A 27,412-nucleotide genomic window follows, 5' to 3' on the forward strand; every position below is an offset into this window, starting at 1 on the left:
ATACCAGCTATGAAGACCTAAATATGAAATAGTAGTCCAGCCTAATAAACGCATCCAATGAATTTCTTTGCTTGACTCTGCTGGTCAAAGCATAATTGACCCTTTGATAATTGGCCGCTCTCCTTAGTTACTGTTACTATTTGATTTAAGAAAGAATGAGATATGTTCCTACATCTGCAATGATAATGATGGCAGATTTAACATCAAAACTGGGAGTAATTGTTGAAATATGAGGTTTTGAATCCTTGCAGACGTAAACAAAAGCAGATTCCCATTTCTAGCTGACAACCATGGATTTTGTCTGCTAAAGTATTGACTCACAAGTGTAGTTGGCTGATGTAAACTAATGCTAACTCGACTTGAGTCAGCTGACAAGTCTCCAGCTGAACAAATGCAGATGAAGTGGTATGTAACAAGTTTGTCTGGAGGTAAAGTTACTGCAGCTGGTAACTTAGTGTTAGTTAGTCGGGCATGTTAATGTTTGTAGCTTATGTTAGAGCAGATGAAGACAGAGTTTAATCCAGTCCCCACATGTGTGCTCTTGTGTTTCATGTTTTTGAGGGACGACAAAAAAGACGCCACTATCCATACTCATGAAACACCGCTTCAACATGTAGAGAAATGGAAAGCTTGACAGCTCTAGTTATGGTTGCTATGCTATGATTGGACAGTTGCTGTTTGGGGGTAGGGCTTAGAAAAGGTCAATAGACAGAGGGTTACATCTAGATAAGGATGGTAGTTTTTTGAAAAACAATCTAATATTCTTTTTATTTTATATTTTCCACTAGTAGCTGACGTTACTCAAGAAGACGAGCCACCATCACAATTTAGATGAAAAAGACACCAAGCCATGGACACAGTCTTTGATATTTTTTTGAAATTTGGTGTACAACATACTGCAATAGATTTCTGAGTTTTGTGTCCAACTCAAACTTTTACAAACTTTCTGCCGACCTTTAGTTGAGATAATTTACTATTCTTCCTTAGATAAATTTGTAGTAAATTTATGTAAATTTTCCTCAATTTTCAGAAGATTCTGCAGACTTTTGTAGGGGAAATGTTGCAAAGGTTATACTATATGTGTTACCAAAGTAATATTTGTTGCAATCAAAGACATTTCACATTTGGTTAACATTTCACACTGATATAACACTGGAGGTGGAGTGGACAGGGTCAGGGTGTGTTTGTCAGACTGAGATTGGGACACAGATGTTCTCTTTATCCTAATAACCTATTCTTCTTTCTGTTTTCTTGCTACTTCCTGTGTGCACTAGGAGAACCCGTGACACTGACCCCACTCCACTCCCATTCAGCGCAGGCTGAAGCAAGACCATGTTAGTGTCCAGCAGCTCAGACTGAGGTTATACTGGGAAGTTTCCAGGTGTGAATGTGTGGAACAGTCATGCAAAGCAAATCGACCCTTGTTGAATAAAGATTGCCCTGTCCGGTGTGCATCTCCTCTAAGATTTATTATTACTTAATTGTAGCTGCATATTTCAGTGAGTCCATGTGGAGCCTGTTCCCTATTCCCATATTTCTGTGTCTAGGTGATTGCTGAGGAGAATGATTTTTATTGAGCAAGACTGCAATGTCATCATTTGGGGCAATGTCACATCCACTAAAAGTGTTTGTTCTGCCACTGACTGGCTCAGAATGTTATTTTATTTTTTCTATTCTAAGTGTCTGACAGCATTATGGAAAGACCTTTGTGTTAAAGCACCTTATTACTTGTGTCATTGGGCAAAAGTTCCCAGCTTAATTTTCTCTCAAGTGGTCTGAGAGAATACCAGACTTCTGCTCCTCAGCAGAACCGAGAACCTTCGCGGCTAGACTGGATCGGTTCGCCTCCCTCTCTACTGCACCATCTCTCTCCACCTCTCTCTCTCTCTCTCTCCTCAGCCAGCAGAGTTAATAATGATGACGATGATGATAATAATTAATTATAAAATACAACATACTTACAAGGTGCTTCAGGCTAAAATATAAGCAGTTACATATCTGCATGACATTTGTGGTTCATTTATTGTATTGGTTTTTGCAGGCATTAATGTAAAATAAACTATTTCCACATGAAGCTGTTTTGGAGACGTCCTGCTGTCTCCATATATTGTGCTCTCGCACTTTCACTCCTCGAAACAGGAGATCTGTCTCCTCGCTTTGCGAATCCTTTTCTCTTTGTTTCATCCTGGTAGATCCGCCATCATGCTGCCTCCGCTTGTGCTGCTGGCGCACCTGCCTCTTAAAGGTGACGAGAGCTGACTTTCTGATTGGTTTATTTCATGTTCGGCCTAAACATGCCTGTGAATTAATGAGGGGACTTGGGCACACCTGATTGGTGTATCCCACTTTGCACTGGTGGCGCAAAGGGCGGGGCAGGGCAAAATATCACTCCTGCCCCTGGTGCAGGATGGGAAAGGTGGATTTGGACACACCTTGAATAAATTAAATCCATTGCGCATCATGCTTTCCACTTGCGCTTTAGCTCAGTGTAAGATGGGGCCCTGTATCTCCACTATGGCAGGTTTTGTGAACTAAAGTGTGTTGGTCTGAGGCATGAAACTGAAAATGAACCCTATTCCAGTCCTTCCTCTAGATGCCACCAAATCCTGCACACTGGTCCTGCAACTTTTCTTCGGCTGATCAAATGTAAACTGCTCCATGTATCTTCAGCACTTTGCTGATTAGTTTTTGGAGGAAATTTGAAAAAAAGAGACAACTGACAGCACAGAATCTGGTTTTGAATCTGTATGGTTCATGATGTATGATATTTATGTATTTAAAAAATAATAATGACTCACACAAAACTACAATTTAAAGTTAAGAAACTTTATCTTATGGAATATCCAACATGAATATTTGCTTTACATTGCAATTGCAACAACATTTACAAATATAGTGTAACTATCAACAGTCACAGGAAAATCAATTCTATAGCCATAATGCAGCCTAATGATTCAAAGCACTGCATTTTCTTAGATGGACTATTTAGCTATGTTAAACATCAAGTGATTCCGTTTTTAATCAAACAAGTAGTTTGTACACAGTATTAAACATACAAGCTGCAAGGTGCACAGGTGCTTTCACAACTCCAGTTAACTCCAAAGCCTCAGCTTGTAATATAGTTGGTGTTTACAACAACGTAAACATTATTTTACTACTTATATAAGTAAGATAAGCAGACACTCAGATGTCATGTTGGTGTTTTCCTGGGAAAGAAGAGAAAAGGAGAGGAAGGGAAGACAAGGACCTCAATCATAACAGAGGTGATATTTCATAGAGAGCCACTACTGACCCAACCTTATATTCTTGAAATCCTCCATTCACAGTCAATTGTATTTTAATGCTTGTAGGCATATACAAGGCTGCTTTGGACACGATGAGCCCAAGGTGACAATTCAGAGGTGGAGGAGACACCGTTGTGTGTTTTTCATGCAATGTTTACACATGAAAATGCAGCAGCATCCACTTTGTGAAGCACAGGAGGCCCCGCTGGGACAATCTCCCTCCTCCGTTGTTCACACTGGAGAGTCTGCAAACGGAAAAAAACAGTTTTTCATGCAATAAACAATAGAAAATAATTGGATCAATCTATTCATTCATATCTTAAACATTCAAGTCCAATGCATCAGATGCATGAGTGAATCGTTACACCCCTAATAAATACATATCTTTAAAAAAGCCAATACAGCTCATGCACTCTAGCACTGCCTGTAGGCACTTATGTCCTGTCAGACTTCTCTCCTGACTAGATCCTTGCTTGTGTTGTATCAGCTCTCAAAGACATCGCTTTAGATACATGCATGTCCTAAATGAAACTGTAACATTGTTAAACTGAATTAAGGATTTATTCTGACCAAACTGAAGCTGGTGAGTTTTGGAACGGTGCAAAGATGAACTAAGTTGTTTTATGGTGAGTTTTATTTTGTGTCTGTCAAGTTTTTGTTTCTGTCAGTGGAGTCTGGTGGGTTTGAGGAAAGCAATAATTTGTCTGTTTCTGGCTAAACAAAAAAGAATCCTACGCTTTAAGAAAAGGTCTATCTCTGAAGAGATCTTTTTCATTATGTTGCCAGACACTTAGAATAACACTCTGAGCCTGTCAGTGGCAGCACTTTTAGTGAGCATACTTTGATGGAGTGCAATTGCCCTTAAGGACTGCATTGCAGCCTGTTTTGCTGCAGAGGGCTGCAGTGGTCTCGCTCAGTATTGTACCAGTTTAAAGAGTCATTGCCCCTATTAGGCACTTACAAACAAAAACATGGGGAAATGGGTTGAAAAACACAGAAATTACCCCAAAAAATAACAAGAAAATGCATAACAGGAATACAAGGACTACTCACTGATTTTACAACTACCACTTATTAATGACATAAATCATCATCACAATCATAGCATGAATAAAAATAAAATAGTAATGCTCTGACCTGGAAGGAGATAATGATGATGAGGACAAACATGACCAGTATTATCAGTACAACCACAGGAGCACTGACTGGTGCCACCTCTCCTTCTTGTCCTCCTTTTCCTTCACCTCGAAACTCCTCGTCCTCGCTGTCCTCTTCTTCATCGTGCCTGTGCGCAATCTGTCTGCGAGCCCCCTGCACAGGACAGTCAGAGCTGCCTGTGGACACATGAAATGGATGAGCAGAGAGTTAATACTGAATACCGAATGATAGAATATGTGAACTGTGAGCTCAGCTGGTTAACATGCGTGAGTGTCTGCATGTCATGTGTGAGCGTCTCACCTAAGACATGAATGAGTGTGCCGTTGCCCCTGAGCCGCAGGTATGGAGGCGGGTAGAAGACCTCTATCTCACAACGATACATGTCTGTGTCTGTGGCTCTCAGTCCAGACACTGTCACTTCCACAGCAGGCCCATTCATCTGAGCAGAGCACTGCACCTGAAACACATTTGATTCCATCGGTTAGCAAATGATCTTGTTAAAGGGATAGTTCACCTAAAAATGAAAATTCAGTCGTTATCTACTCACCCTCATGCCGACTGAGGGTCAGGATTAATTTGTTAGTCAAAACAGTAGAACCTCCCAAACAGTTGAAGTGAACAATGACCAGTTTTTAAATGTAAAAAACAACTACAAAAAAAGTAAAATACTTCTTGTCTGATTTAATCCAAGTCTCCTAAAGACCCTCCTTGGGGGGAAAAGGGGAAAATATGTCCTCCAAGACAAAAGTCAGAAAATAATTCTGATGCTCCATTTCCAAGTCTAATCTGTTTATGACCTGCGATTATGACTATAGGCTACAACAAGGAACTTTCATATTTTGTTGGAGAAAAGTGGTGGCATTTTAGTACATAACCACAAAATACAGTGTCAAAAATAAAATTAGCTAAATAAAAATCTCCTGCTTGTCTTTAACTGGCTAGCTTACTAATTACTGTAACTTTGCGTGGGAAAATGCAAACAAAATCTCATTTCATCTGATTTCATCTGAATCATCTTCACTGATTAAAAAAACAATGAAACTTGTGATGATGTGATATTTATTGAGGTCTGTACCAAACGAACATGTTTTCTTTCATCTGAAGAGCAAACTTTTTGGTCCAGTCACCTCTACAGCACTGCAGATTTCCCACAGATATTTCCTTTTTAAAAAAAATAAATAAATAAATCAATTTGGTCCTGGCTCTGTGATTTCGCTATTGCACTTGGTCATATTACCCCGTTCTGCTCATTTCCTGCTTTTTCATTTCCAATCTGTGATTCAGTCAGAGTAGCTTTGCATGATTCACAGTTCAAAAACCTCCGTATTTATCTTAAATTGCCCCTTTATGTGGACCCTCTACTCATCCTGTGTCTGAAACAAGCCATTGTAGCTCCTGTCTCTTTAAGGGCCCCTGACTTGAAAGCCCACTTTCCTCTGATTGGCCAACTTGTGAGAGGACTTGCTGCTGAGCAGAGTGTTGGCAGCTGGGCCTCACTGACTACTGTGCAAAAATACATCTGTACACACTGACTGCGATTAAACTGGATATTTGCTGGTCTTTCCTGTGATGTCATCTTGCTGCTCTGCCTCAACCTTCTGGTATTTAGTTTTCTGATTGTCAGACAAGTTTTACATGTTGTTGCTGCTACACCTGGCACAACAGCGGTATATCAATGAATTGCATTCCGAAACTGGGGGCACAAAAATCATAAAAAAATTCCAAATATAACATAATGTTTCTTTAGGGGCACGATGGCTAGCACTCACACTGGGATGGGTTAAATGCAGAGACTGAATTTGACTGTGCAATTGTACTTGCATGATAGTATATGTCACAATAAAGTTGAATGTAATATTTCATATCAATCATATGGCGATGACACACATTTATGCCTATCTTCTTCCACCAATAACCTTAGCCCAGTAAATGACCTCATCCAGTGCATCGCAGCTATCGGATTTTGGATGGTGGAGAACTTTTTGCAGTGTAAGTATAACAAAACAGAGATTCTGTTGGTGGTAACAAAGGTTTTTAGGCATGAAATTCAATCTTTGTTAAATCTCCAGTCTGTAAAGCCATGTGACTGTGATTGTCAAAAACTTGGGTGTGAACATCTCTAATATTTCTCAAACTGCCGTTTATCATCTCAGAAATATACAACAAGTTAAATGCTTCTTGTCTCAGTCAGACTGAAAATCTGGTCCTGACTTTTATTTCCAGTAGGCTGGACGAGTGTAATTCACTTTTTTCTGGAACTCCAGCTTATTCATATCTTGTATGTTTTTATCGTGTCCTACTTGTTTTTAGATGTGACATCACATTATCTGCTTTAAGTTGGAACAAGCATCCAGCAATCCATAAACTTACCTGTCCCTTTTTCTCCACAACCATCTTCCTCTGCTCTGTGAAGTTCAGGATGGACGAGCAGAGTTCCTGGGTGCCGTGGAGGCCTTTCAGCAGAGTCACACGGAGCTCCTCAGGCAGGGAGGAGGATTGGGACTGGAAGAAGCACTGGACTTGTGCTGTACCATTGGTGCTCACCACTCTTTCAGGCTGGATTACCTTCACAGCTGGCAGAAAAGGGGAGGGTTGGGTGGAAATAGTTCAGATTTGGACTAGTGTGTTGCATTTTGTGTCCTGACATTAGACAGACAAGATCTCCACAGATGTACTGTTTTTAGAAATGAGCAGATAGCAACTTGAGGAAGAACCAACTTCAGTACAGTTGCAAACTTTTCACAGCTACTGTTGCCAGTGGAAAATTTCCCATTTCTGTTAATGTCGTTTTGACAGTTACTTGAAAAATGTTATCACTTATTACATATTGTCAATAATTACATTACTCTACTAATTACTAAACAGCAGTCGTATTTAATTTAAGTACTTTTTCCATTACTTTTCGTAACTCAACTCTGTTAAAGGTGACAAAATCCCGAAACTCTCCACACCCACATCACTTCCTCTGTGTTTAACGCTTGGAGACTATAAAATACAAAACAGTGTGGTTTTACTGCAAACAGCAGTTCTGCAGAAGTCCTGTCCTCACAGTGAAGCTGGGACATTCACAGACTTCCAACTAGAGCTGCAATAATGAATCAATTAATCGGTTATGAATCGTTATTAAATTAATCAACAACTATTTTGATAATCAATTAATCATTTTTAGTGTTTTTAAGAAAAAAAGTCAAAGTTCTCACATTATAGCTTCTTAAATGTGATTTTTTTTATGACAATAAACCGAATATGTTCGAGTTGTGAACAAAACAAGATGTTTAAGGACATCATCTTGTGCTCTGGGAAACACTGATCAAGATATTTGACCATTTTGTAACATTTTATAGCCCAAACAACTGATCAATGAATTGAAAAAATAATCGACAGATTAATCCGTGATGAAAATAATCATCAGTCGCAGACCTACTTCCAACCGTAAACAAAACCAGCCAATTCCTCAGTATAAGCTAACATGTAGATAGCTGTCTAAGAAGCCAAGAATTCATGCTCTGTCTAGTCTTCCAACTAAACACATAGGAATAAAACTGTTATAAAACAGAAATAAGATGATGCCTCACAATAGAGGGATCATTTACCATAATGTAATCTGATTTACACTCGATTTCATCACTTGTTACTAAAAAATGTTAGGAGCACAGCACTGTAGGCGATGCACTGATTATGGATAAGTACCTCATGCAGCCCCTCTTGAAATATCCAAAATATCCCTTCAAAGAAGAATATAACAGTGAACTGTTTTTAGGCTTTGGTTTTTGTACAGATCAAACAGATAAATCATGTTCATTACTGAGCTTTACAGGTTCTGGAAGGTGGAGTTTGTTAATTAGGTTAGGACTAATGTCAGTTCATCTTTGATGGAGTCACCCTTGGCTAAGGTCAGGGTTTTAGTTGTGAGAGCCTAGAGAGATCCAGCAAAGTTGCCAAATAACAACATGTTGAACATGCGTCTGTTGTCACTTGATAGTTGAGTATTAACACTGGACTGTGCAAAAAGTATTGCCAATCCATGTTCTGGACATCACTATCACCCCATCAGCATAAGTCTGGTTATACTCACCACTCCACACAGGCAGGCAGAGGCTGAGGACTGTCAACACAATCGATTCCATCACACACTGAGTAAGGAACATCCTGCAGTGTCTCTCACAGTTAAACACAAAGCCACAGACTGACAATTCACCAAGCAAACACCTTCCCACTGAAAAAATTTCATTAAAATACAGCAAAAACAGTACAAACTTACCTTTATAGTGGTGTGGCTGCTGTCATGGAAACTCTGTGCCACAGGAAATGATGATAACTGCCGGTAAAGACAGACGGCAAATTTGACTGGCTGCGGTTCTTTAGGAAAGCAGAGAAGAGCTCATTTCAGTAATGTTAACTTTTTTCATTCTGAAGGGGTTTTGATTGAACAACTACATCAGTTTCAATTGTTTGTATTGAAAAAAAATAAAATAAAATTAATCCCAAATTAAAAGAGAAATCATTTTTCATTTGTGATAAATGTGGCAAAAAAAGAAAAATGGACAAAGCTCTCAGAGGCTGCACAGTGATCTTTTTGTTATAGTTCACCAGGTCACTCTAAGACCTGATGATTTCATCTTGCAGTTGTAGCAAATATAGACCCTAACCCAGGCTAGCTGATTTGATTTCAAGTGAAAACATTTTCAGCCTTCCTTAGGGAAAATCAGTATTACTCCCACCTTGTCTTTCTATTGAAGGGCATCGTTCAATCCTTTTACATTGAAGCAGAATGGGAAATTCTGTCAGCGTGAGCAGAGAAAAGCTGTATAGGAGTAGATTACACAATGCTTTGAGTGGAATGTGCAGCAGAAGCCGCTGCCACTCAACTGTAATTACTTATGCTGGGTGAAAAATGTCATGAATTCAGTAACGGTTTGTGACCAGCATGAAGGTATTACTTAACATTACATTTTCTTAAATACTCTTAAATACTTTAAGAAGGAAAGGAGCAAGGCCACAATAATGTCACAAGCACTGATATGTCACATTTTAATTGCTCTAATAGTTTATATGTTGTAGGTTTATCCAATTGCATCCAGATGCATGCTGACCTATACATATTGAGAACTCCTTGGAAATCAGAATTGAACTGAAATGGTTCCAGTCTAATTTACATTTGCAACTCAGTCTGGTGGTGCCATGCTGCTTTTTTTTTGCACATAACAAAAGTATAAAATGCAGAATATGTCAATGCATCTTATGAAGGATGTGATCGCTGGTGGGTTTGTGTCACGCCTGCCTCTGTAAATCTGATGCCTATGGACTAGGTTCATGTTCATCAGAGAGGACTGGCTGAGGTACCCCATGTCTCAAAGTCTTCTTTTGGTCTCTCTCCAATTAGGGTTTGCCACAGTGGATGATCTGTCAAACAGGGCTCCACTCAACCCAGCATGCAAATCTCATTTTATTGTATGACCTGCATATTTGATTTGACATAGGCTTATTATTCTGGATATCATTCCTGATGCAACTTTATTTACTGGGAGCAGCAATTAGGAATATACTGACTTATTATTTTTATTCATATTTGAATCTGATATCACAAATTGTTTCAGTTATTTTCTCACAGGTTTTTATACATTTTTTTACGCCCCATGCATTTCATCAGCAATGAGTTGCAAACAGTGGAAAATAGCTATTCTATTCTAGTCACTGTGTTTTCAGATAGGTCACAGTGAAAGTGCTGATGTTATGACATTTGGTGTCACCGTTACGTCACATCTATGTTTTGCCTGGAAACACTGTGGGGTTAAGCCCCATTTTTACAGAAGTTGCAGTCAGCAGTACAGTCTTCAGTCACCCGGAAAACAGTGGTTTATTTTTGCTGCTGTCATTGTTTCAGGGTGAAGTGCGAAAATATAATCAGTCAGTAAGTCTGTCTGTACATGTGGAAAATTCAGCATATGAAATTTATGCTCCTTCAGTGATTGACTTCTTCACCCAAACTGTGTGAAGGAACGTTATTGCAGGTCCTTCCTTCCTGCAGCTGTCAGACTCTACAACCAGCAGTGCCACACACACACCAAGTCTTACAAACTGACTGCATTATAATGTACTTCAACTTTGCTCATTTCATACAGTGGAATACTTTGCTCAGGTGATTTCAACCTCAAGGTGCAATATCAATCGTTGAGTCAGGTGCATTATTATTCCTGTGTGCAATATCAATATTCCAACCAGGTGTATTATCATCCAGTGTGCAGTGTCTGTACCTAAATTCCTAACTTCACTGTGCAATATCAACATTTCCTCTGTGTCATGGTGTAAATTTGAAAATACTGCATATATATATTGTTACCATTCCTATGTTCTATATTTCCCCCGTTATATCTCCGTTTATATTGCTTGTTTGCTATTTATTGTCTTGTTTTTAAATTGATTTTACTATATTTTTGCTATCCACTTTGCTGCTGTAATACTGGAAATTTCCCCACTGTGGGACTAATAAAGGAATATCTTATCTTATCTTATCTTATCTTATCTTATCTTATCTTATCTTATCTTATCTTATCTTATCTTATCTTATCTTGAACTCAATGTAGTTTACACAATATCCAATAAAAACCAGGAAGCTAATGGCCCAAATATGCACTCGTCTGTTGTTATAAGTTCCCTATTAACCCTAGTTAACATGGATTTCAGCCCATTTCTTCTTTGCGCCTATAAATCACATGACTTTAGACTTTGAAATTGTGTGCAGTGCATATGCACAAATGCATAAGTCCATTTTTGTATGCAGGTGATATTCCAGTCCCTTCCATTTAAAAAGATGCCAGGTGACTTAGTAAAGAGCAAGAAAGTCTGTGTACGGAGGAAGTGGGGTGATTTGATGGGTCATGAGGCCGGGGTTCATGTGTTATATCAAAGATGCCAGTATTTACATTACATAACATAACATGCATTGCCTGACTTGTGTTGCATAACTTACAATATATAACACACTTACGTTAAACCAAGTCTTTTATTAAACCTATCCCAGTAGCTTTGTTGCCAAAATCGAATTATTTTTGTAACTATGACAATGAGTGTCACCAGACTACAGATGATAACAAAGGTCACCTGACTATGAATGTGCTGTCCACACAAGTTAATGAGAAGGATTGGTGTTTCACTTGCATGTAAAAGCTGACTTTGGTGTATGCACTGCACACAATTTTAAAGTGTAAAGTTGTGTTATTTGTACGTAGACTGAGCAGACCAAAGAGTTCTACTACAAAGGAAGCTCAATACAGCCAGGCTTTCATTGTATGAGCTTGCTCGACAAAACCCAAGACCCCAGTCAGAGAGAACGGGTATCACGACAGTGGTCGTCAAACTTGCTTTGTTAACTTAACTTTCTTCTTCAGGCTCTGTGCATGGTCACATAAAAAGGGCCATTTGGGGCATCATTTGACACACGAACCATCCACTTCAGTGACCATGAACAGGTTGTTATAATGGAGAGCAAAGGAGAACATAAAAAAATATACATTATTACATTATTTATTTCTAATGTGACAAAACTGCATATTAAGGAATTAAACTTTATAGAGCAGATTTAAACATGATGCTGTCAGTCTCATGCTTTCTCTGTTATTTTATGCAGATATTTTTAATCATTTTATTGAATATGTTAAAATATCATGTAAAAAAGTAAAATATTTAAGCAATAAAAACAAAAACAAATGAGATCATCAGTAATATGTGCTGTGCAACTCAAATTCTATTCATGTTCAAAAGTGATAGGGAGAGGCTGAGAACTTTTCTAGTCCTTTTTCTCTTCATATACTAATAATAGAAAATAATATTTCAATATATAATTCAATATTTGCAGCCATCAGTGTCCAAGATATTTTAATTCAGTCGGCTCAAACAAATCAACCCATTTAATATGCAAGAACTAAATAATCAGAGGAGATACAAAAAAAAAAAAAAAAATCAAACAAACAAACAACAACAAAAACATAATTCAATATTTTGTTTCTGAAGAGTTTTTTTTAGTTCGATAAGGTCCTATGTGTTTTTAGCTCATCTCTACAGTCATTCCTCAGACCAACAGCCTTCGTTGTAACACAGTGAAGTTTGTATTTGTTCATACTGGTGGCTTTTTGGTGTTTGGATGATCTGCTTTGTAACATTTAAAGTATTAATATGACCTGAAGCAAATGGGAAAAATAACTGCACCACCAACCTCAGGTTCCCATGGCAGCGCAATGCACACAGTTTGTGCTGCTGTTGTACAGTTTTATTCAGTGACTTTACAAAAATGCAGCTCAGCAACTTTGCATATACAAAATCTTCCCTCAGTTTAGAATCTATATAACTTATAAAGAACATCATCAGGAAAAAAATCAGTGAAAGAGCGACGTATTAACAGCTGATGTTTTTTTTTTTTTTGAAGGTCACTTTTTTAATGAAACAGTGCATCAAGTCACTTTTATTATTATTATTATTATTGTTATTATTATTGTGCAAAGAAATGATTACAGAACAAGTGAAGACAAGTGCATGGACAGGAACAAATAAGAAAACTGAACTAGAGTAAAACAAACAAAGAACATAGAAAGCAACATGAGTTCAGCCTAGTGGGTACATAGTAAACATACATAGTAAACATACACAGCTGATTAAATCTGACACTCAAGTTAAAAGGAGAGCCTCCTTGGTGACATTGAAAACTCTGATTTTAGACTCAACATATTTGCTAACACATTAATCTCCCTTGTGGATTTGCGCTGCAAAACATACAGATAACAAAGAAAAAAGACAAAGTCAAATAAAATCCCATAAGCCATTTACAATTTTCCAGTTCCAGCCAACATTACTTGTATTTGCTTTCTTGGTTTCTCTGTTGCATTCACTGCTCTTCTAATGGTCCCTTTTCAGATGTTGTGAATGAGTTTTTAAGTCATACCGTGGAAACATGGACACTATGGTTGTTGTTGTTTTAGTATCTGGGTGATGTTTGGCTGAGACTAGCATCCCAGTGAAGGTTCATGTTTCTATCCAAGTATGCTGAAGCACGATGAAGTTTTACAATACAAAGTGATTTTGTCCCAGACTTGTTGCAGTACCAGTGTACTCCTTGAAACCACTAAACTACTTCACCCTGACTTGTCATACATTGTATATAGCTGTTATCAGATCATCGCTTGTTATACGAGTAAAGAAAGTGTTAGTGGTTGCTGTTTTATAATCAGCTGTTTTATCAGCAGCTTTTATTGTGTCAGTCTGGTTTTCTTATATATATTTCTTCTATTACTTTATTCCAATGATTACAAGTTCATCTTTCCAGACAACTGTTTCTTTTGTGTACATTGCAATTTTTTTGAATAAATTAGATAAATTAAAGGGGAAAAAATCAAATGAGACAAACTCAACCAACAACCACAAAAAAAGCAGCAATAATACAAATACTAAAAACAGAACAAAAAACAGAACAAACAAACAAAAGGGGGGAGGGATGGGATAATCTACTGCAAATCTTTGGTTCTATTCATAAAAATAAAGATTCTACCAAGTCTGTCTTTAGGGAAGGTCTTATTCATGTTTTCTATGTCATTTCTAATTGTGTTTGTTACTTTTTCTGAGGCTAAAATTTGGTCTGTTGTCGTTAATCATAATTTTAGTTTAGGTGGATTTTGCTGTTTCCACGTCCTCGTCACCTGCTTCGTGACTTTCACACACAGAACGCTGAAAAGATTCATGGTTTTCTTAAATGAGATAATGTGTGCACATGCTGTTGTATCTATGCATGCAGCCTATATCTTGAGTGTGTTTTCTTACGGTATTATTCCTTTCATTAACAAATATTGTATGTTCATCGAAGCATACAATTTATTTTTATTTGCCATAATCATGTAAGAAAACATGCACTTATGCAGCTGTTTTGTTCAAGCTTGCCTGGTTGGTGCTGATGTCATTCAGCATCACATTGGTTTTGATTGTTGACACCATTAACAAGAAACCTCGTCTACATGCAGCTCTGTGTTGTGGAGAAAATTATATGTGGCGCACCCAGTATTTCTGATGCACACTCACAGACTTTTTACTGGTTACACTAGTGGTTTGAATGGGTGAATGTGCCTTACTGTAAAGCACTTTGAGTGGTAGGAAGACTAGAAAATATATATGCTGTCCCTTCACTTGAGGGGGCATTCATGTGAATTTTCCCGGTTGAGAACTCATTTATCCAATTATTCTGACACCACATGAACGCAGTGTTACTCTACTGCTCCTGGGTATTAAACATGAACTCAAAACTTTGCTTTCTGTCTGAGCACAGCTTTGGTGAATCAAGTAGGTAGGAGACCCTATCGTGAAAAATCTTTGAGTTTTGTGAACAAAATGTATTGTATTTCAAAAGTTGTGGAGTAAACTCATTAAGGTTAAAGTGAATTATAGTTAATAATTTAATATTTTCAGTGCATCTAAATAATGATAAATAGAGTCAACAGTTTTTGAAATACATCATTTTTTGGGTTTCTAAAGCTCAGATTCAAGTTTATAAGTCAGCTATTTTAAAACTTATTTCAAAACTTGAAAGTTTGAGTTTGAATTAAAAGTAAAAAAAATTGTGAAGTCGCTGCCTTGAAATTCTGAGTTTTCTCAACTTTATTTTGTATTTTTGTTGTTGTTGTTGTTTATTGTTTTTTTGTATGTGAATGAATAGCCATGGACCAAAAAAAGAAAAAAGTGAACTGCTAGAAGACAAGATCACGGTGATGGTAGAGGAGATCGAAGCTAGGCAACATGTACTAATCAGCAGAGGATGTAGTGGGGCGACAGACAAAACCAAACACAAAGCTTGGGAGTGTGTTTCTATTAAATTGTCACACCTTTAATAATTCCCATCATATTGTTTATAAAGCTGATGCAAAAATCACCACGGTCTTGGTTGCATTTCACCCGAAACTGAAATAACCCTACCTAACCAGCGGGAAAATCATTTAAATCATGTCTAGACTTAGCTTAGAGATAAGATCACTTCCATGTCAAAGTAAAGTTTTATAAATAACTACTTAAAAGTAGTTTTCTACCTAAGTCATACTGAAATCCTGTAAAACCTCAAATCCACAATAGTCTTCTAACCATTTAATTTAGGGTCTCATGTACATAATTAGTAAGCATATAAAAAGTATTACAAATCAGATTTAATTCAAATTTGGAATATTGTCATTTAAGTTTTTGTACACTTTCTTGTATTGGGTTTAAATTGGACATTTGTGCTTGGAGATTTATAACTTAAATTATGCAATAATTTCACAAACCAAACGTAATAAATCCATGTAAATTGTGATGTGGGTGTGACAAAGTAAAGCAACTAACATGTTCTAAATATACTATACACTAAACAGGTATTGATTTTTTTTTTCGGGGGGGGGGGGGGGGGGGGGGGGGGGGTCCTTTGTATATTAATACATGTTGCTGCTGCTCGTGTCTTTAGGTGTCCACAGCAGTACAGTGCTTGGCTTCTGTGCTGGGACTCCTGAGGGAACTGTCAATCAAATGTCATAGGCGGAGGTGGAAATAACTAATTACCAATGCTCAAATTACTGTAGTTAAGTAGTTTTTTGAGGTACTTGTACTTTTATGAGTAGATTTTCAAGTCTGCACTTTTACTGGCATTTAAATATGCATTACACTGTGTAATCTACCTGGCAGAATGGGAGAGCCATTCATTGAATAAGGAAAATTAAACAAAGAAAAATGAGAAAAGATGACCAAAAAAAAAAGAAAATGATGAAAAAAATGTGTTTTGTAGCTTATAGTTAAACATAACTAATACTCTGAGTATTTATTGTGACAAATACTTTGTACTTTTACTTAGGTATATTTCTAACACCAGTTCTTTTACTTGTAATTGAGACTCATCAGACCAGACAAGGTTTTTCTAATCATCTATTGTCCAATTTTGATGAGCCCGTGTGAACTGTAGCCTCAGTTTCCTGTTCTGAGCTGACAGGAGTGACACCCGGTGTGTCTTCTGCTGCTGTAGTCCATCTGCTTCAAGGTTCAAAGTGTTGTGTGTTCAGAGACGGTCTTCTGCATACTTTGGTTGTAACGAGTGGTTATTTGAGTTACTGTTGTCTTTCTATCATGTTGAACCAGGCTGTCCATTCTCCTCTGACCTCTGGCATCAACAAGACATTTTTTTCCCAGAGACCTGCTGCTCACTGGATATTTTCTCTTTTTCAGACCGTTCTCTGTAAACCTTATCTCAATAGATCAGTAGTTTCTGAAATACTCAGACCAGCCTGTCTGGCACCACCAACCATGCCAAGTCTCTTAAATCACATTTGTTCCCCATTCTGATGCTCGGTTTGAACTTCAGCAGGTCTTTTTGACCATGTCCACGTGCCTAAATGCATTCAGATATTTGCATTATCAAACAGCTGAACAGGTGTACCTAATGAAGCGGCTGGGGAGTGTATAAAAGGCCCACAAACCCACCCTCACAGTCAGTTACAAACAAACTAGCTTCAGTGACTCTCTCAGTCCAAATCAGCTCAGCAGTTCACTTCAGCTCACTTCAGTTCCAACAACCCGACACAGAAGAAACAAAATACTATCCTTTCTCTGTCATTGGTCTCTGGCGGCTCAAACATGTCTGGACATGTCCAGTAAAACTGCTATAGATGGAGTGTCCATGTTTGAGATCACATTCAGGTCATAGTGGTGTTTGACACTTAGCAATTAATTTAATGATTCAGTTTGGCTGGGTGGTTATTAGCATGTGTCTCTGTGGTGTGACTAACTCAGAACATGCATTTATTGTCGCTTTACATGATCTTTAAAACTGCCCAGAACATCACTGGTACTCTTGACGTCAGGTGGAAGGTGCCTGCACAGACCCTAGAGGACTGTAAAAGACAGCACCCACCCAGCCACAGCTGGTTCACCCTGCTGCCATCAGGCAAAAGATACACAAGTATTCATTGCTGCACCACCTGACTGAAGGGCAGCTTCTTTCTTCTGGCTGTTAGACTTCATCCTCAGAGCTCCACCATGAAAAGTGTTTTTCATATTAATGACGTATTATTTAGTCACAGAATTTACTGAATATAAGTTTGATTTTTATGAGTAACATAAAGGGAACTTCAACTAGCATCTCGTTATACAACCCTTTGTTGTAAAATTATAAATATATGAACACTGGACCATATTGACCACCACAATGAGTGACTATAGTAGCCACTGACATGAAAGGTCAGCAGTATTTATTCATCTATATTCATTTTTGCTGAGTCAAACTTGACATGTTTTTCATTTCTTCCAGAGGTATGAGAACAGTTATTTTGAATAGTGATAATCGGTGAATCCTCATTTGCATGTTTATCAACGACAAAATTTCTTGCAGGGTTTTTCTAAGTAACTTGCCTCATTCATGAGACATTTCTGAACTGCTCAATATGTAATTTGACGAAACATGAAGGAAATTACTCACATCTCGCTGTAACCTCGTAACCACATAATGATATCCATTTTCAGTACACTGATCCATGACTTGATTGCAGTTAGACTGATTATAAGAATGCTCTACATTCTATAAGAATGCTCTGTTTTTGTCCGTCATGTGTATTATAAACTAAATTCATATAAATATGTTGATATTTTTAGTTTTCAAATTAAATGTTTAAAATCAAAATTTCTAAAATATAAATGAACAATGTTCAGTTGCATCTTCAGTTCAATATCCTGATAATTAAAACAGCATATAATATTAACATTTCAACTGCACATACAGAACAAAAAGCTGGAAAAACACAGCCCAACTCACTGAAAGCACATCAAATTACAAATGGTAAACCCCAGCATATGAGATGAGATCTATTTCAGTTAACCAAGCAAAGTGATTTAACATAAAATACTATTGTCTTGTCTATGTTAATCAGCCCTTTGATAGAGTATGTTCAGGACATCTCAGCTGTGATTGGCTCCAGCTGACTGAGACCATTAAACAAAACACTTACTGTCATGCGGTGGTTTGATATTATTATCATTTGTCTTACGTTGACATTCAAATTCCTGTGAAACAGGAAAAGAGAGAGAGAGAGACCCTGCCCTGCATGGGCTGCAAAACCTACTTGAAACATAAATGAGACTTGGAAACATAAATAAATGCTTCAGCTCGCAGGAACAGCTGAGACTTGACTCTGTATGCAGCCGCCACAGACGGGAAGTGACAGGAGGAATGAGTGAAACATCTTTTTACTTTTGCGGGGGACCCCACTATGACACATTACCCTCTTCCATTTTAAAATTTTATATATAACTTTTATATATATATATATATAACTGTTTTTTTGGTTAAAGTAATGTAAAAGTGGTGTAACACATTACTCTACACACTGAAAAAGTAGCTTATAAGTTTCACATGTAGAAACTAGTATTATGTAAAAGTTTGAAAGTAACCTGCCCAACACCAGAGGGGCCCAAAACATAACCCAGCTAAGCACCCACTTGGCCAGGAGAGGGCCCCCAAGAGTTCATTTTTAATGACATATTATTGTTAATGGTAATCACACAAAAGCGCAATTTTGTTTTAATAGGCTGGCTAGCTAATACTACTGGTTTGAAAAAAATGAACTCCAGCTACCTCAGTCAGAGCTGTTGTCACATTTATGCACACAGGCTTCACTGTCTGTTCCTCTCTATACCCTACATCCATAGAAGATTATTAGCAGGGATGATTCTTTATAATTTCAATATGCTGTTGTTAAACTTTGGTGGTTTTCCTGAGCTCTCCAGGTCTGGTGTTGACGTACACATTTGTATCCTCCTCGTCTCTCTTCAGCTTTCTCTGGGGAATTAAACAAAGACACAGAGAGAGAGGTGTTACTTGTGATAAAAAGTTTTCAAAAGGCGTGACAAACAGGAGACTGAGTGCAGTCTATCCGTGTTTTCCTTCTTACCCATGTTATAATGCAGGTGATTGAGAGGCTGTAGACCAATAAAAACCCACATACTGACCACATCACCTCGTGTGGGATTAATGGAGACTTGACCGGACAGCTCTGCCTGGCTACTGGGATGCTGTCATTGATTGTTTGCAAAGACTGCTTTTCTATTGATTGATCAGAACAGAATTTACATATTATATTTTAATATATTCCATACTGTACATATCAAAAGAATATAATGTAACATAATTGAGTGGATGTGTAGACTTTTTTGGCTATGCATTTTACCTGCCACTATGACTTCAGTGGCGTGACAGTCTGCTCTGGATGGTGGAGGATAAATCACCTCCCTCTTGCAGATGTACACTCCACTGTTGTGGGCCGTGACTTCAAAATGGCCGTAAAACAAACTATCGGCAGAGTCCAACTGCTACATGAAGGACAAGAGAGAGAGAGAGAGAGAGAGAGACAGAGACAGAGAGAAATACTGTCATTAATAGTGAGGGACATGAATTGTCAAAACTCTGTGCACAGTTTCTGACATGGTTCATCTGCTGAGACCCACAATTTCACAAGCATCAAAGACAAACTTTACACCAGCACACTACACTACACACCACTGTGCTGCAGCAGTTGGTAGTGTAGTGTAATGTAATGATGAAGTAATTAAGTGTGCCCTCCCTATAAAATCTAACTTGTTGATGAGTGAAAGGGCTGCCTTAAAACTCTTAGTTTAGTGAAAAAATACAGTTTGTTCTTCTAATGTTATCAAAGGTTCTCTTGATTACATATCTTGTTGTGTAAAGAGAAATCCAAACATCAGTATTTCAAATGTTATATTTAAATGTATTATATTTGATTTATTTCATTTAATCATTTGGCTATTCTTTTCCAATTCTAATTATAAATGTAATTTTCTATCAACTTTGCTTCTGAAATGAAAAGGTTACTGTCCTGAAAACAGCAAAATAGAGTTATCCAGTAAGATTGTTTTGTTTTTGTCTCTAGGCAGAGAAAGGTTAGAGCTGGCTCATTCATTGGTTAGGACTTCATCACTGGGACAGAAGGCCACAGCCAGTGTGTTTGTTTATTAAGTGATTTTGATTTACAATGGGCAGGACCAAAAATAATCCCCTCAGGCCTTCTTGAAGGACAGCAATAGTTTGATTGAGATGAAGCAGTCAAAACCATGATGGCGCTGCCTTTTTCAAAGCGGAATTTTGCAGCATAGCATCTGCAAAGGACTGTATTATTTAGGAGACTGACGCTGCACTAGTCCTCGAGTCTGTTAGAAAACAATTATCAGACATTTCAATCTTTTTAAAGCTCCTTCCTGCAGTGCAGCACAGCAGACAGAGCTGTGTTTGTAGACAGAAATAACTGGAGATCTCTGCTACATGTAACTGTGTGTGTGGTGCTGAGGTGGAGAAATAAGAAACTCAGAATGATTCATATAGATTATTACAGCTCTAAATATCAAACACAAACTTAATTATAACCTATCCAAGCAATTCTAACAGAGTAAGTAAAGAAAACTCTAGAAAAAACATTACTTATTCTGCTGTCATTGTGTTGTGTTTGCTGTCACAAGCTACCTGCTGCCTGCCGCTTATTCCAGCAAAATCTTTTTCTATTTTGCTGGATTTGTGGTGTGCCTGGCTAAGTTTTGGTCAAAGTGAAGTCCCAGCTCTAATAGTCACAGTTTGCCACGGCTATTTAGGAGTTAAGAACATGCCTGCACATTTCCCCCTGTGCAACACGGAGCGTCCACGTGGCTGTTTAACACACTAAATACACACCTCTTGATAAACTACAAGAAATGCTGCTGAGTTCTGCCAAGTTAGGAAGTCACAGTATCTCACATCTGCTTCAGGACTGCACTGTAAGCAAGTGAGGGTTTGTTCACATGGTAACCTCACACACACACACACACACACACACACACACACACACACACACACACACACACACACACACATTCGCACATATGCTGTACAGATTGTGATGAACCTCGAGGCAAATGTGTGAACAAAATGGGTTGTTTGTTAAAGTGGTTAGCAAGTCGTCACAGACAGGTAATATTACATGACCAACTGTTCAGCAGAGGACACAACAAAACAAAAAGCTCACATAACATCAGCAATAAACCAATCTGTACAGCATACTTGTGTGTGCGTGTGTGTGTGTGTGTGTGTGTGTGTGTGTGTGTGTGTGTGTGTGTGTGTGTGTGTGAGGTTACCATGTGAACAAACCCTCACTTGCATGAGACTTTAGTGCAGTGCAGTCCTGAAGCAGATGTGAGATATTGTGACTTCCTAACTTGACAGAACTCAGCAGCATTTCTTGTAGTTTATCAAGATCAAGTATCAAGTATTTATCAAGTATTTAGTGTGTTGTGTTGTGTGTGAATGCTCCAAGATGTCAATATATGTGTATTAAAGTATATAGAGGTGGAAATTTGCTCTAGTCTTTCTTTCTTTCTTTCTTTCTTTACTTGTTTGGGAGCATTTTGCATATTACAGCTTTAAAGCTACAACAAGGAACTTTTCATATTTTGTTGAGTAGTACTTCTTTCTTGATAACCACAAAATTTCATGTCAGAAATAAAATTATCTAAATAAAAATCCCCTCTTGCTTCTTTTCAGCTGCCTAACATACTACTCACAGTAACTTTGGCTGGCTAGGAAAATGTAAACATGCTTGTTGCATCTGATTTCTAGGAGACTCCAATGTGTTTGCAGGTATTAAGAATGACTATATAGAAACAAGTCACATAGAGGCATCAGTATTTCATAAGTGATAATGCTTGTATAAGTTTAGAAGATTATTTAAAGCTACTACGAGGAGTTTTGTACAGGTTATGAACAGTGTTCTCCATGTGCTGAAAGAAAGGAGGTAGAGTTTGCACAACCAAATGACCTGATATCACAAAACACTCAGTGCAAATTGAGTCACAGAAAAACAGAGACATCCCACAGGTTAAAGCAAATGAAAGAGCAGGTGTGCCAAACAAATACTCAACTCAAGTAAAGTCTCTTTGGGTGGAAGAAACTGATTGGATAATCTTTTGAAAATGTGTAAACTGTGATTGTGCACAGGCTGAGAAAGCCTTATGTACATTTCACATGTGCTGATACCATGACACAACAAACATGAACAACAAAATACAAGGCAGAAGACAATATCAATGAAATTTTAATTATACAAAAATAAATCTATAAAAGGTATTTGATGTGGCATCATTTCTTCCTTGGAATTAAAGAAAGTGAAACCTGCTAGCTGCAGATCTTTGTATCACAAATACAGAAGCATATTAACACAGAGACACACTGACCTTATTCAGATGTATTTCGTTGATGAAGCTGTCATTGAAGAGTAGCACATACTTGAACTCTGAGCTGCTGGCCATGATAAATGGACAGGAGACGGGTGCTTTGCTGAGTTTGGACACTGTGATAATTGACTCAACTAAAAGACAAACAGACAAGAAGCAATTAATAATAAAAATACTAAAAAAGAAAAGAAAAAAGGAAAAAATATCATATCTGTGAGTAGGCAGTGTGGTGGAAAATCTGAAAATGAAAACAGGCACGAAGACCAAGGTTGTCTTTGTGGTGTTTTAATAGAGCTTTGCAATGGATCAGTACACAGACACACAGAGTGTAAAAGGAACTGATAATGAGTCAAGAATGTAAATCTGTCTTATAGGGTTAGGAGATGAAGGAGGTTGGGTCAGGATGGACCTGAAGTGCTTATCAGGAGTCAGGATGTGATTGTGTTATCAGAAGTTGTTCTTCCAAAGGGAGAACAGCTTTGTGTTCAAGGACGAGTAACCAGTTAGTGCCTGACAGAACATGAGAAGTTTCTAAGAGGACCAGTTCAGTGTATAATTTTCCCACTACAGCAGCTTCCAGCCCAAAATAAAGGAATGAGACTCAACAATCAGTTCAACCCAAAGCATCAGCATCTGACTCATTCCCAGGTTGTCAAATACTGCTGTTTTGGGTTTGAAGCTGGCTCTAAAGGCATTAATGGATTAGGGTTACAGTAGATTAATGTTGTCTTTGTTCAAGCACGGTGGGACACTAGGGGAAGCCAGAGAAATCAGAAAAGAGTCAGCAAATATGATAAGAAGTTATTCTAATAGATGTTATTTTTTTTCTTGACAAACCCTTGCGACCCAAATCACTGTTGCTGACCATTTTTATTGCCATTTCTGCATCACCTTATGTAACCTTGATGCATGCATACACACATTAAATACTTGAATTAATCAAGAAAACAAACTCCACATATCAAGGCAACTTACTGTGACACTTTTTTGAGTTTGGAGCCCAACTCAAATTCTTAAGTTTTGAAATAAACTGAAAGAGGTTTTGCTGACCTACAATCTTTAGTTTCTTTTCTTCTTTAGATAAACTGGAATCTTTGTGGTTTAGAAACAAACCAAAAAAATAAATAAATAAAAAACATTTCAAAACTTGCTCACAATAAGATGTCAGCCTGATTTGTCATCATTTGGTGTCTTGACAATTAAATGGTTTTAATTTAATATATTAACCATTATTCATTTTCACTTCAATGAGATTACTCAGTAGTTTCTGAAATACAATTTTGGGGGGGTTTCTAAATCTCAAATATTCAAGTTTATCTAAGGAAGAGAGTAAATTATCTCAACAAAATACATATTAGTTTATACAACTCAAAAATCTATTGAAATAAGTTGCCTTGAAATTTTGAGTTTTCTCAACTTTTTGTTTTTATAGTGCTGAACATTTTAAACAGCTTCATTAATGAGACAAAATAAGAGCATGTGGAAGAAGTTTTTCCTCTAATCAGTACAACAATACACACATTTTAATACTTTATGAAAGGTGAGGTGCAGATATAAATCTTAAATTTGCATTATTTCTTCAATAGTCTTATTTATTTGGGGACCCAAATAAAATCTCCTGTGACCCACCTGAGGGTCCAACTAAACCAGTTGGAAAACTGACAACTTTGGCAACACTGGAAAAGGAGAGTGACTGCAGCCCATGAACTGAGGTTTTTATATCAGGTGCATTTGCTTTGTCCCTGAGTACACTTGCCACCCCACTCACCTGCTGGTCAGCTTCCACATTTACACTGTTATTCTGTGTCTGAGCACACACTTGTATCATCATCTATGCAACAGTTGTTTATGTTGTTGCTATGATGTAGGAAAGCCTGCTGATTGCAAGATCCCAATAGCAGTCCACTTCTTTTTTTTTGGTACAGTCGTTTTCAGACCTGATACGAATCCTTCCTGAATACACATGAAACACACTGGAGACCACCTTCTCAAGTGGACCAGTATGCAGTGTTTATAATAATTACAATAAACAATATATAATAATCAAATGAACTGGACTTTGAGGACAAGTGTATTCCACATCAGTGTCTGATGTGGAAGACCCCTGAAACTATTCTGTTCCATCACATCCAGAATGGCTGTGTGCTCAGTGACAGCAAGGAGGAAAAAACACACATTCTGGTCTCCTTGACAGCCCTAACTGTCCAGAAAAATGTATATTGCTTGAAATGTGTTATTACTGTAAAAGCAAAAGATGCGTCCTATATCCACACTACGACTACAACACAAAGTCTAATCAAGGTAACTGCGCTAAATACCCCAGAATCCTTACAATGCTGTTATCCAACATGGATTTCATCATAAGTGACGCAAAAAACATCTCTGGATTCTGGGGTATTTTGCACAGTGTTGCTGTGTGTTGTGTTGTGTTGTGTTGTGTTGTGTTGTGTTGTGTTGTGTTGTGTTGTGTTGTGTGTGAATGCTCCAAGATGTCAATATATGTGGTAAATTTGTTTATACTTTATGAGCAGTGTTTATTGAAACTGCTATCCCACAATGCAATACACAAAAGAAATGGAGGGGCCAGACAAAAAGCTTTGAAGAATAATACAGTGTATTAGTATATATAGAGCTGGAAATTTGTTCTAGTCTTTCTTTCTTTCTTTCTTTTTCTTTTTTTTCTTTCTTTACTTGATTGGGGGCATTTTGCATATTACAGCTTTAAAGCTACAACAAGGAACTTTTCATATTTTGTTGAGTATAAAATTATCTAAATAAAATCCCTTCCTGCTTCTTTTCAGCTGCCTAACGTACTACTCACAGTAACTTTGGCTGGCTAGGAAAATGTAAACATGCTTGTTGCATCTGATTTCGAGGAAACTCCAATGTGTTTGCAGGTATTAAGAATAACTATATAGAAATAGTCAATCTTGTTGCAGATGGTCTCCTTTGCTTATACAAGTCACATAGAGGCATCAGTATTTCATAAGTGATAATGCTTGTATAAGTTTAGAAGATTATTTAAAGCTACTACGAGGAGTTTTGTACAGGTTATGAACAGTGTTCTCCATGTGCTGAAAGAAAGGAGGTAGAGTGTGCACAACCAAATGACCTGATATCACAAAACACTCGGTGCAAATTGAGTCACAGAAAAACAGAGACATCCCACAGGTTAAAGCAAATGAAAGAGCATGACAAGATCATGAAGTCGCCATCATTCCTCCATGAAAAAGCAGGGAATGTGATTTTTTGTTTTTCATGGCAAATCAGTGTTCTCTGCACACAGGTGTGCCAAACAAATACTCAACAGTCAACTTTGTAAAACAGCAAGCTAACGTCATCTAGCTGATCATACTGCATTGTCAGCTATCTGATAAAGTCTAATGAGGTCAGTCAGCACCTGTTATCCTCGCAGACATTACATTTAGTGGTTCCTTTGTTTGGGCCTTGTGTGACGTTGTTACAGCCAAAGGTTGTGACAAATGCCACAGCAGCTGCAGATGAGCTCGCTGCAGTGTTGTTGCTGCACCTGCACCTGTGTCCGTACAGGCACCAGATCCTTATGGTTAGGCTTGATAAAAAGTTAAAAAAAAATAAATAAAAATAAAAATAAAAGTAAAAGTCGCTTTTTCCTATGAAGTAACAAGCCCTTTTAAATTTCAGAAATTGTAACCGTATTACTGAATTTGAAAGTAACTAGATACACTGCTAATTATCACAAAAAGTAGTGGAGTTGCACTGATAACTCACTGATCAACACTGATTACTTTAATTTTGCCATTTGTTCTCTGTCACTGAAGTTTATGTTCTCAGAGCATGGTGGTGTAAATAAAAGCATTCAGTATTACTGAAGTATAAATAGCTTTTTAAATTTATTGAACCAAACTCCTTCTTCCTGTATGATGTCAGGATCTGATTGCGGATCGCTGACAGAGCATAGTCCTTGGAGTCATTCTGAAAGTTATGATATCAAAAATTCTTCATCTCAACAGTTTCAGTTGTAACAGATTTAATTCTCAAGCAATTTCACCAACGTTGTGTTGTCTTACCTGAACATCCTGTGACCTTTCCATTACTCAGACACACCATCACCATCACCAGGTCCCTGGCTCTCATCTTCCTCCTGATCCCTTGACAGTGATTATCAGTGTGAAATCAGTGATTATTTTGATTGGAGTCTGTTCCAAGGAAAGTTTTCTTCTCCTGCAAGGTGCAGTGGGATTGTCACTGTCCTCTCTGCAAAAAGGCTAGTGGGCACAGAAATGCCTCTCTGTTGAACATTACACAGACAGGAGAACAAGAGAAATATGAAAGGAACATTTCCTGTGTGAAGCTGTGAAACCATACCGCAAACAATTCACACACACACACACACACACACACACACACACACACACACACACACACGCACGCTTATAATTAAGCCTGCAAACACATGAACACACACATAAACACTTGTACATGTACAATCATACATACATGCTAAGATAGATATGTGCATGCAAAAAAACCCCAAATAGTCTCACGTTGAACATATATACATGCTCTCTCTCTCTCTCTCTCTCTCCCCCCCCCACCCCCCTCTCTATCTCTCTCTCTCTCTCTCTCTCTCTCTCACACACACACACATAGAGTGGGTGAGGGAGATTACCAACCACTTCCATACCTGTTACATAATTTGTGTCATTGAGTCAAAACTCTTCACACAAGAC

The 27,412-nt window shown here is 37.8% G+C and overlaps 2 protein-coding genes across 2 annotated transcripts; both read right to left on the reverse strand.

Moving 5' to 3' along the window:
- Nucleotides 1-2,837: 2,837 nt before the first annotated feature.
- On the reverse strand, nt 2,838-8,665 carry cd28 (CD28 molecule). Its single transcript, XM_084723969.1, has 5 exons — nt 8,518-8,665; nt 6,813-7,015; nt 4,743-4,899; nt 4,422-4,618; nt 2,838-3,529 (listed from the first exon to the last, which is right to left on the reverse strand). Exons 1-5 carry the CDS (start codon nt 8,588-8,590, stop codon nt 3,428-3,430), a joined length of 732 nt encoding a protein of 243 aa, XP_084580095.1. The 5' UTR covers nt 8,591-8,665; the 3' UTR covers nt 2,838-3,427.
- Nucleotides 8,666-17,420: 8,755 nt separating this feature from the next.
- LOC146322447 (uncharacterized) lies at nt 17,421-27,083 on the reverse strand. The gene is made up of 5 exons (XM_084723970.1): nt 26,750-27,083; nt 22,701-22,834; nt 19,655-19,796; nt 19,379-19,530; nt 17,421-19,266 (listed from the first exon to the last, which is right to left on the reverse strand). Exons 1-5 carry the CDS (start codon nt 26,814-26,816, stop codon nt 19,183-19,185), a joined length of 579 nt encoding a protein of 192 aa, XP_084580096.1. The 5' UTR covers nt 26,817-27,083; the 3' UTR covers nt 17,421-19,182.
- Between the last annotated feature and the right edge of the window lie 329 nt (nt 27,084-27,412).

This window comes from Lutjanus erythropterus, chromosome 8, assembly GCF_056507025.1.
Source record: "Lutjanus erythropterus isolate fLutEry1 chromosome 8, fLutEry1.hap2, whole genome shotgun sequence".
Lineage (NCBI taxonomy): Eukaryota > Metazoa > Chordata > Actinopteri > Lutjaniformes > Lutjanidae > Lutjanus > Lutjanus erythropterus.